General features: G+C 33.2%; 1 protein-coding gene across 5 annotated transcripts in view; it reads left to right on the top strand.

Annotated features, from left to right (window-relative positions):
* FOXJ3 (forkhead box J3) overlaps positions 1 to 12063 on the top strand; it is a 120827-nt gene that overhangs the window by 90961 nt on the left and 17803 nt on the right. For all 5 annotated transcript variants that reach the window (XM_006174522.3, XM_032493980.1, XM_032493979.1 and 2 more), the window contains one exon: positions 9529 to 9657. In XM_006174522.3, coding sequence (XP_006174584.2) covers positions 9529 to 9657 — 129 coding nt within the window. The remainder of the gene's footprint in view (positions 1 to 9528; positions 9658 to 12063) is intronic.

The following is a 12063-nucleotide window of genomic DNA, read 5'->3' as shown; positions in this document are numbered from 1 at the left end:
TTTTTATGGTGTGGAAAGAAAATACCTGCCAATCCAGAATTCTAAAATTAGGATTTATATGAAAAAAGATTAAGTAAATAGGATTTTACAAAAACAATCTGAGAGAATGTTACTAGTATACCAGTATTAAAAGAATTAAAGGGGGTTAATTTAAGAAAGAAAATTATCCTGTACAGGAAAGGATGAAGAACACCAAAAGATTATGTATGTCAATAAATAAAAATATGTATTGAGTGACTAAAGCAATAGCAGTGCTATTATTACACAATGCTTTGGAGTCTAAAATATTGTGGAAGTTAAAATACATGACCATACTAGTGTAAGACAAGAGGAAATATATGCAGTTAATGTCCTTGCATTGTATGGGAAGTGGTAAAAGTACTAAGTCAAGGGCATGTGGTAAAATCTAGGGCAGTGATTGTTAATACTTCAGCTTATTTAAGAATAACTAGAAGGGCCTGTTAAAACCCAGATTACTGGGACCTACCCTGAGAATTATGTGATACTGATTTGTGTTAGACTATAAAGTAATTCTCATCAAATTCTGGAAACCAACGTTGTACAATGTATTTTCAAATGCAGTGGAATTAAAGTTAGAAATAATAGTAAAGAGGTAATGAGAAAATTCCCCAAAGTTTGCCAATTAAGCAATATAGTTATAAAGAACCCAGGATCAAGGAAGAGTTATAATAGAAATTAGAAAATAATTTGAATTGACGAAAAACAGAAATATGAAATAAAGCCAATGGAATACAGTTAAGGTATTAGCCTTAAAAGCATGTACTAGAATAGAATAAAGGTTGAATATTAATTTAAGCATCTGGAAAAAGAAGAGCAAAATAAATCTGAAGAAGGAAGTAATAAAATAAGAGAAGTCAGTGAAATAGAAGACACGTGTACAGTAGTGAAAGTCAACAAACAAAAATTTGGTTCTTTGTAAAAGATTAATAAAGCTGATAATTTTATTTCTCTTTCCATCCAAGGTGGAATAAGAGTCAAGATTTAATATGCTACCTAAAATAAAATAGACAAAGTATATGAAACAATGCTTTTTTAAGAGATTGGGCCAAACAGTTATCCCTGAGAAATGGTGAACAAAGTGAGCCCTACAGTTCTCTTAGCTTACTACTTGGAGACAGTTTCCAGGGCACAGAGATATATTTCCTTGAGTTGAGGATGTTGAGCTAAGAGATCATGGGATCCAAGGTGACTAGAGCTCACAGGACAGCATTTCAAAAAAGAGAACGCTGCACAGAGAAAGAATTCCAGTTATACAGAAGGTTCCCTTGAGTCTTCAACAGGTACTTGTCAGTGCCGTAAGTAAGGAAGCTGTTGAGACTGGGGAAAGAAACACCTGAAAATATTGGTATGGACAGTCACTGAGACTCATAGGGCCAGGCATAGTAACTGTTCCCACCAGAGTGAGATACTTCCTAATTCACAGGCCATTAGTGAAAATACTCAGGCTTTTGCCTTAGTAGTGGGACAAAATTGGCCCTAGTCTTAAATGCTGATCTGGTTCAACCGATGCACCTTAAAAGGAAAACCCCAAAGGATCAAACTATTTTCAAGTAATAAGATTTTTTTTCTTTTTTAGATAGATTTATTAAGATATAATTCACATACTATAAAGTTCACTCATTGAAAATGTGTAATTTAATATTAGTATGTTCACAGAGTTGTGCAACCGTGATCACAGTCAGTTTTAGAATATTTAATCACTACTCCAACAAAAACCCATACTCATTAGCAGTCATCACGATTAACATTCTACCCTCTCCCCAGGCCCTGGCAACTCCTAGTCTACTTTCTGTTTCTGTAAATTTGTCTAATCTGGACTTTTCATATGGATGAAGTTGTATAATATGTTTCCTTTTGTCACTGACTTCTTTCACTTGCTGTAAATCTTTCAGGGTTTATCAATGCTAGAGAATGTGTCAGTAGTTCATTCCTTCCTTTTATTGCCAAATAATATTCCATTGTATGGGTATAACATAATGAAACTTTTATTGAGGTACAGTTCATTTACAATGTTGTGTTTCTGGTACAGCATAGTGATTTAGTTATACATATGTATATATATTCTTTTTCGTATTCTTTTTTGTTATAGATTATTACAAGATACTGAATATAGTTCCTTGTGCTATACAGTAGGACTTTGTTGTTTATCTGTTTTATATATTGTAGTTTGTATCTGCTAATCTCAAACTCCTAATTTATCCCTCCTCCAACACCCCGCCCCCCTTTCCCCTTTGGTAACCATAAGTTTGTTTTCTATGTCTGTGAGTCTGTTTCTGTTTTGTAAATAAGTTTATTTGTGTCACTTTTTAGATTCCATATATAAGTGATATATGATATTTGCCTTTGACTTATTTCACTTAGTATGATAATCTCTAGATCCATCCATGTTGCTGCAAATGGCATGTCATTCTTTTTTATGGCTTAGTAGTATTCCATTATGTGTATATATACCACATCTTCTTTATCCAGTCATCTGTTGATGGACATTTAGGTTGCTTCCATGTCTTGGGTATTGTAAATAGTGCTGCTATGAACATTGGAGTGCATGTATCTTTTTGAATTAGTTTTCTCTGAATATATGCCCAGGAGTGGGATTGCTGTATCATATGGTAACTCTTTTTTCAGTTTTTAAAGGAATCTCCATAATGTTTTTCATAGTGGCTTCATAAAATTACATTTCCACCAACAGAGTAGGAGGGTTCCCACTTCTCCACATTCTCTCCAGCATTTATTGTTTGTGGACTTCTAATGATAGCCATTCTGACCAGTGTGAGGTGATACTTCATTGTAGTTTTGATTTACATTTCTCTGATAATTAGTGATATTGAGCATCTTTTTATGTGCCTTTCGGCCATCTGTATTTAGATCTTCTCCCCATTTATTCATTCATTCATTCATTCATTCATTCATTTATTTATTTATTTATTTATTTATTTATTTATTTATTTTTTGAGTTGTATGAGCTGTTTGTATATTCTGGAAATTAAACCCTTGTTAGTCGTGTCATTTGCAAATATTTTCTCCCAACCCATAGGTTATCTTTTTGTTTTGTTTATGATTTCCTTTGCTGTTCAAAAGCTTAGTAATAAGATTTTAAAAATTCAGTTTAAATTTTTTTCACATAGAGTTCAGAGACTATAAAATTCACCTCTTTAAAGTTTAAAAATTTAGTGGCTTTTGGTATATTCAAAAGATTGTGCAACCATTAACCACCATCTAATTCCAGAACATTTTCATTACCCCAAAAAGAAAATTCCATACTCATTAGTATTCATCTATCCTCTGGTAATCATTAATTCATGTTCTAACTCTCTGAATTTATCTATTCTGGACATTTCGTGTGAATGGAATCACATAATATATGACCTTTTATGTCCGACTTCTTCCACTGAACACATTTTCAAGCTTCATCCAAGTTATGGCATGTATCAGTACTTCATTCTTGTTGTCAAATAATTTAACTGTGTCCCAGAATAAAGCTCACAAACAGGAATGTAAAAATCTAGCTCTTAATAATGTGAATTCACAATAGTCTGGTATCCAGTAAAAAATTACTGAGCAATTGAAGATGTAGTAAAAAAAAAAACAACCTATAATGGGGAGAAAGTCAGTCAGTCAGACTGACCCAGAAATGACAACGCTGCAGGACTAGTAGAAAAGGACATTTAGAACAGTTGTCATGAGCCAATATATGGAAACAACCTAAGTGTGAGAGGAACCATCAACAGATGAATGGGTAAAGAAGATGTGGTGTATATATATATACAGTGAAATATTGTTCAGCCATGAGAAAGAAATCCTGCCATTTGTGACAAAATTGGATGTACCTTAAGGGCATTATACTAAGTGAAGTAAGTCAGGCAGAGAAAGACAAATACTGTATGATACCATTTACATGTTGAATTTGTTTTTTTAATTGAAGTATAGTCAGTTACAGTGAGTGTGTCAGTTTCTGGTGTATAGCATAATGTCTCAGTCATGCATATATTCATATTCTTTTTCATTAAAGGTTATTACCAGATATTGAATATAGTTCCCTGTGCTATACAGAAGAAATTTGTTTTTTATCTATTTTTATATATAGTGGTTTATATGTTGAATCTTAGCCAGACTCACAGATACAGAATAGAATGATGGTTCTTGAGGGCCTAGTGGGTGGGGGAAATGGGGAGATGTTGGTCCAAGGGAATTTTCAGTCAAAAGATGATTAAGTTTGGGGAATCTGATGTATACTAGTTACATACATGATTTTGCAACCCTGTATTATATACAGGAAAGTTGCTAAGAGAGTAGATTTTAAATGTTCTCACCACAGAAAGAAATGATAATTATGTGACATGATGGAGGTGTTAGCTAGTGCTATGATGGTAATGATTTTGTAAACGTAAATGTGTCAGACGAACACATTGTATACCTTAAACTTACACAGTTTTATATGTCGATTATATCTCAGTAAAGTGAGGGTGGGGAGAGGACAGTTATTGTAACTATTTTATGGAAGTTCAGGTTGAACATGTGTATAGACACATGGAAGATATTAAAAAAAAAATCCAAATCAAACTCCTTGGGGATAAAAATTGTAATGTTTTGAGTTGAAAAATAAACTGGATGGGATTAACAGCAGATTAGGTAAGTAAGAGGGAAAAAGATTAGTGACCTTGAATATATAGCATGAAAGCTATCCAAAGTAAAACGCACAAAGACTGTAAGAAAGTAAGAGCATTAGTGAGCTGTGGGGACAACTTTAAGCAACCTAATATATGTGTAATTGAAGTTCCTGATGGAAATCGGGATCTACACAAAGGGATTAAGGACGCCAGAAATGATAGCTATGTGGGTAAATATATAGCTCTTTAAAAAAGTTTAAATCTGTTTTAAAGATAACTGTTTAAAGCAAAAAAAAGAAAAATGCATTGTGGGTTTATAACATACAGAAGTAAAATGTTTGACAGTAGTGTTCAGGCAGGGAGAGGAGAAATGAAAGTTATGAAAACAGAAATAGTTTAGTTTGGAGAAGCAGAAGTAAAGCTGTCATTCACAGATGACATTATTATTTATATGGAAAATTCAAAAGAATCTACAGATAAACTCTTAGGGTTAATAGGTGAATTTACCAAGGTCTCAATAGTAGGTCAGTGTTGGGTTTTAGAAGTTAGTTGTTTTTTTTGTGTACTAGCCATACCAGACAGAAAACAAAATTTAAGAGATAAACCTTAGGTTAGCATTCAAAAACATCAAATATAGAAATACCTTGTTTTATTGTGTTTCACTGTATTGTGCTACCCAGATAATGCACTTTTTACAAATTGAAGGTTTGTAGCAACCCTGTGTTGTCAGATGATGGTTAGCATTTTTTAGCAATAAAGTATTTTAAAATTGAAGTATGTACATTGTTTTCTTAGATATAATGCTATAGCACACTTAATAGACTGCAGTGTAGTGTAAGTGTAACTTTTATATGTACTGGGAAGTAAAATTATTGTGACTCCCCTTATTTCTATGCTTGCTTTATTGTGGTGGTCTGGAACCAAACCCATAATATCTCCAAGGCATGCTTATTGCTAGGATTAAATAAAAAGTGAACTCTACACATAAAAGTATAAAAAATTACTGAGAGAGAATAAAGGGAATATAAATAAGTAGATATATAATTTTCATAGAGAAAGATTATTGTAAAGAAGTCAGTTTTTCCTAAGTTGATTTACAGATTTAATATCCCAATCAAAATTCCACAATTCTTTTTTGTGGGGAGGTGAGATAGTAGGAAATGACTAGCTGATTTTAAAAATGTAAATGAGACCTCAAATGGTAAAAAGTAGTTGAAGAAAAATAGAAAAGCTAGAGGATTTATACTTCCAAGTAACAAGAATAAACCTAGAATAACTGAAAATGTGGTATTGGCATAAGAATAAACAAACTTAAGGAATAGAGTTCAATGATGTCTGCAACAAATGGTGTGAATCAATAGAAAAATCAGATTTTCCATTCACAAAAATCAATTTCAGATGAATCTGAGACATAAATATGTGATAAAACAAAATTTTCAATTGGATGAAAAAGAATAAATTTTTAAAAATGGGATGACGTAGTAAAGATTAAGAGCCAATATTAATGTAGTAGAAAACAAAGCTTTGTGTAATCCTTTAGCTAAATTTACTGCAAAAGAACAGAAAATATATACATTGTATGATTCTATTTATACTTAGTTTAAAAATAGGAAAACCAATAATAGGCGTCTGTGTAGTGGTTACCTGTGGATGGATAATGACTGACTGGTGAATGATGATTGGGAGTTTATGAGTGAACCTTCTGGTGTGCTGGGTAATGTTCTGTATCAGTGGCTTTGTGGTCTGTGGGCACCTGAGTAACCAAGGCTCTTGAGATTCCATGAGGTTAAAGCTATTTTCATGATAATACTAAAATACTACTTGCCTTGTCTTTTTTTGTGTGTGTTTTAACAGATGCAGCAAAAGAAATAATATGTAAATGTTAGCATAATTCAAGGCAGTGGTACTTAACTGTACTGTAGTATTCTTCACTGCCATACACCCTTCAGATTTAAAAAAAACTACTAGTTTTACTTAAGGATATCCTTGGCAATGCAGGAAACACAGTTTTTTTTTTTTTAAATTGTGATCTTGAGTACACATCTTTTTAAGATTCTGTGTGATGAAATGTAAAGTATGCACAAAACACACTGTGTACTGAAGTACAGTGGTTGCTTCAAGAAGGAGCATTTGTGTGATTTTGTGAATTGGATGTTGAACTAGCTGTTTTGTTAATGAATCATTGATTTTACTTGAAAGATAATTGACACTATTTACTCCGATTTGGGTATTTGGCAGGTATTTTCTTGGAAATGAGCAAAGTAAGCCTCTCACTTCAAGGAAAAGAGTTGACAGTATCTCTTTTTTTTTTTTTTTTGTTCCTCCCATGATCTATATTTATTTTCTAGATATTTTGCATTTTGCTTTTTTTTAAAAATTTTTATTTTATTTTATTTTTTTAACTTTTTTATTGAGTTGTAGTCATTTTACAATGTTGTGTCAAATTCCAGTTTAGAGGACAGTATCTCTTGCCAGTAATAAAATTTGAACTTCTAGTCAAAAAACAGACATTTGGGGAACTTACATCCACCACAGTGAGTCTGATAGCTTCACAGTCTTTAAAGACTTTCCCAGTGAGATTATTGATGATATTAACAAGTGTGATGTTTTGATGTTGTATAATGAAATGCGCCAATATTTGGAAAACCTGTTTTACTTACTGAACCAGTATTTTTCAAATGACCAGTGCATAAAGTTACAAAATAATGCATAGATAAATGATCCATTCAAAGTACAAGGTGAGACAGTAGATTATAATGTAACAGAATATGACAATTTATCGATAGGGTTTCAGATTCCACATTACAAGTAATCTTTAAAAATTTGCCACTTGTCAGAGGGAAGGGCGTAGCTCAGTAGTAGAGAGAATGCTTAGCATGCATGAGGTCCTGGGTTCAATCCCCAGTACCTCCATTGTAAACAAACAATCCCCCCATCAAAGAAAACTCCAAATAAATAAATAAAAACCTAGACAGAATGCATGGAGTAGTATTTGAGGACTCTGAGAAGTCATTATAAAAAAAAAATTGTCACTTGTGTGTGTGTGTATTATATGTGTATATATATATACACACATACATATTGTGTGTGTGTGTGTGTGTGTGTGTGTGTGTATATACGTATATATATATAATGCTAGGTTTTCTTTCTATACTTCCACCTAAACAGCATATGGCAAAAGACAGACTGTAGAAGCAGATATGAGAATCTAGCTATAAATCTACTTATTTATTAAGAGAAAATATTTTTATGTAAACATATATTTGGGTTTGTAATTGATATTTTTAAATTAATATTTTAAAATTTTGCTTTAATTTCTAATATACCAGTTATTGGTAATCAACATAAAAGCTTCTTGATTGTTCAATTTTTAAGACTGAAAAGTTCTAAGATCAGAGTTTGAGAACTGCTGCTGATTACATGAGTGTGATTAAATGAGTATACTCATTTTGTAATTAATAAACTAGTAAATTGGATACTTTACTCTCTACAATATACTACATTTTAATAAAAATATTTATCCTCCTTAGCTGTGAGGATTTGTCTAAGATGATGGGAAGTATTTCTGACTTGAGTGATAGGTAACTGAGCATGGGAAGGAGAGAATGAGCCGCTAACAAAATGATCATAGGATGCTTGTAATTTATTGATATTGTATTGTTTAATAGCCCATAAGGGCCCATATGGTTGATATTTTTAGTAAAATTTACATTGGAAGTATTGACCAGAAAAATCTTTGCCATAGTTTTCTTTATGCCCTCTTATTTTTCCTTATATTCTTTTCCCTAATTAATTCCTAGACACGTAACTGTTCCTAGCTGATGTGAATGTGGGACAGTTTGGTATTGCCTTAAGTATAGAGGCATATATGCCTAGTTTTCTAGGTATTTGGCCTCTTTTGGCCATTGAGTATGACCCCATTTTCAGCAGAGATAGAAGGATAATGACAGCTCAATTGGTCATTAAACTCGGCAAATACTTATTACTTGTGTACTGAGGAGAAAGCACTGTGCTACTTATGATTACTTTTTGGGGAACTCAGGTTGCTGACAGTCTATTAGTGGATAAATTTTGACAAATTTGACAAAAATTATTTAGACCATAAAACTAAATATATTAATTGTTCCCATGAAGGTAGGAACATAGAAAGGAAAGTTGTTAGTAGCATCTTAATAGAACCTTGAAGGCTGGTTTTCTGTTTTAAAAATATCTTTTTGTTGTTTCTAATTAAAAATGATAATGCGTATTATAACAAACTCAAGCATTATGAAAATATACACTATCAGTGATGAATGTCTTCAGGAAGAACCAGCCCCCTGCCAGTTAATCACAGTTAACAATTTGATACATAGTTCTTTAATATCTAATGCATAATTAGCATGTTATTATTTAAAAATCAGATCACATATTTATGATTTTGCAAATGTGTTGGACAGTGGAGTTGCCAGTTTTCAATATTATAAACACTATGATGCTTATGATCTTTTTTTTAAATTCAGTTGTTTGTGTTCTTTTTTTTGATGCCTAAGATTTTGGAAGAAGAGAATAGCAAGCAGTTTTGCTTAAAGCTTGAGTAAAAATGAGTTTGTGCATTGTAGAAATATTTAACAGTAAAAGTCTACTGTAATCCCCTTATGAACTAATTGTATCTGATAGAAAATTGAATTTTTGTACCTCTAGATGGAAATAATGTCCTTTACTTTGAAAGTAAATTATTTCATGGTGAACTTGTTAGCTTTGAAGGGCATGGACTTGGGGTAGTTAAGTACCAAAAGGAAACACCACTAACATTTTGTCTTCCTGCCATATCCAGCTTAGTTGTGTTTTTGTAGAGTTGCTTAAAATGTACTTTTTATAGTAGGAACTACTTATTCAGATGTTGCTTTTCTATTCGTTCTAGGTAACATTGTACAATACTGATCAGGATGGTAGTGATAGCCCACGCAGTAGCCTTAACAACAGTCTCTCAGATCAGAGTTTGGCATCTGTTAATTTGAACAGTGTTGGAAGTGTGCACAGTTACACACCGGTAAGTCATGGTGAAATTAACTTCTTTGTTGAGTACTCATTTAGTGCTTAAAACTGAACCAGATGTAATTTAAATGCAAATAAAAAGTGGAGATCTGTATTTCTCACTTATCAGTGCATTAGCTTAAGTAAATCAAACAGATTTCTATTATATTTTACCAAGTTAGATTACTAGTATATGGTGGTACTATGTTATATATTTTGGTCTATTTCTTCTGTTCTGTGTCCAAGTGAAAAGCAATTGGAATAGGAAAAAAAATTATACTTTAGCCTATCAAAGCTATGTTTGATATTTTACAGTCCTTGGTAAAGAGCTTAAAGAATATGTATAGATAGATACATAATCAATCTTTCTGTTTGTCTGTCTGTCTGTCTATCTATCTATCTATCTATCTATCTCACCTTGTTTCCCAGAAGTGGATCTGAGAGGAGGATTCTACAAACCCCAGAGATTAGGATGACCTGGTACCCAGTTGTTAACCAATCTTGTATTTTCAGTTTGGTCTGGAAAACAAAGCTATGCTATAAAGGGACATATGTGAATATTCTTGCCCCTGTGCTGATTTTACTACTTATTATAAGAATATGAACCTTTAGTTCTGATACTTCTTCTCAAACAGTCTTGCAGATGTCCTCCCTAGTTGACAGAGGGCTCAAGGGAGCCATACACCACACTATTCATACTATAAATTTGATCTCATCTGATCACTCCCTCTTCTAGGATGAGTAAATAGGTAAAAACTTATACAGGAAAAAGCTTATTGGGGAGCGGGGCCTAAAATAAGAAAATAATACAAAGGAATCAAAAACTCAGAGAGCAGTTTTAAAATTTACATTAAATGTAGGAAAAAAGGAAGATAAGTCTGTAAAACTATTAACAGTGCTCTAGGGAAAAAATATTCTTCTAGAATGCAGAAGAAATTGATAAAGGAATAACAGTTATGTAAAAGAACACAATAGATACAGAGAATTGAGAATTACAGGTGTCCCCAAATAATCGGTACAGAAGCAATTTTCAGAAGAAATAAAGCTTAAAAGTGTTACTGAGTTCTAAGATAAGTTAATGGGGAGAAAAACTGTATCTACATACATCATGACAAATTTTTAAATTCCAGAAGCAATTACAAATACTCTAGCAGGAGAAATAACGTACATTCTGAGAAACACAAATCATACTTTTCCTCCATAATACTAAATGCCAGAAGATAATGGAACACTTTATACAGAGTGTTGAGGGACTAGGTTTGGAGTTATAAATATTATACCCACCGATTTTTCATTCATTTGTGAAGTCAGGAGAAAGACATTCATTCTTTGATGTAACAGTTTAGAAAGCATCCTACCCTTGTTTTCATGTGCTCTTCCTGAAAAAAACTACGTGTTTAGTTGATCAGATGGTGGATTAAATTAAAGCACTTGGTGATGATGAAGTCGTGATATAAAAGGACTAGATAGAGCATTGAAGCAAACTAAGCAAAGATTTAATGATTTTAAGTTGTTTTAAAATAATTTGAATGTAGAAAATCTTGAAAGCAAGTGAAATCAAAGAACACACAGTTCAGGATCACAGAATATAATGAGGAAAAATTAAAGAAATCTATAGACAGACGTGGCAGAAGTAAGAACAAACATGTCTGTTATTTCAGTACATGTAAGAGAACTAAACTCCCCTATTAAAAGCTAGATGATGTAGACAGCTTTTTTTTTCTTTCATTTAACAAGATAATCAAGCAGCCATCAAGCACTCCTTAAGCAACAAACAGTACAGCATCAGCTGCGGGTTGGACTTACCACATGTCCATAGATTGAGCTGGTAAGGACACAGTGAGCCCAAGTGCATTGCGACAGTTTTATTACTTACGCAGACAGTATAAGCCAGATCAGTATGGTGTCACCTCCTTACATGCCACAGGATGACACCAAACCAGAGGAGCCAGATGACAGACTACGTAAGTGTCGGGTCACTGGTAGAGGAGCAAATTCCATACTGCAGCTCAATAGTTGTATACCTTGCAGCTGTACCCTAAGGGAGTAAGGTAGAAAGTCCCCTACCTCACTGAAAACAGAGAGGCAGATGAGGAACTATTTCTTGGCAGATTCCTGCAAAATAGAGAGGTGGACTAGAAACTAGCCCGTGACTGCCTTCTGCAAGTAGGGAAACAGATGAGAAATGGCAGAGAAATGATAATTTGTTCCTCATAAGATCAGTCATCGTCCCATGTTCTGGGATAATCACAGGGTGTTCCACCAAGGTTTAGGTCATCCTGCCATTGAGACTTGCGCTACATGGCCTATCTGAAGACATATAAGGTCGCCAGAGTGCCAGTGGGGGAGCCATTCCCCTACACAAAATTCATGTTTTTCCATGTTATCGTAGACTCCTTTATGAGCATCATTTTGAATGGCT

Source organism: Camelus ferus, chromosome 13 (genome assembly GCF_009834535.1).
Source record: "Camelus ferus isolate YT-003-E chromosome 13, BCGSAC_Cfer_1.0, whole genome shotgun sequence".
In the NCBI taxonomy this organism is placed as follows: Eukaryota; Metazoa; Chordata; class Mammalia; order Artiodactyla; family Camelidae; genus Camelus; species Camelus ferus.
Note: the sequence above shows the minus strand (reverse complement) of the source record. Positions and strands in the feature narration are given on the sequence as shown.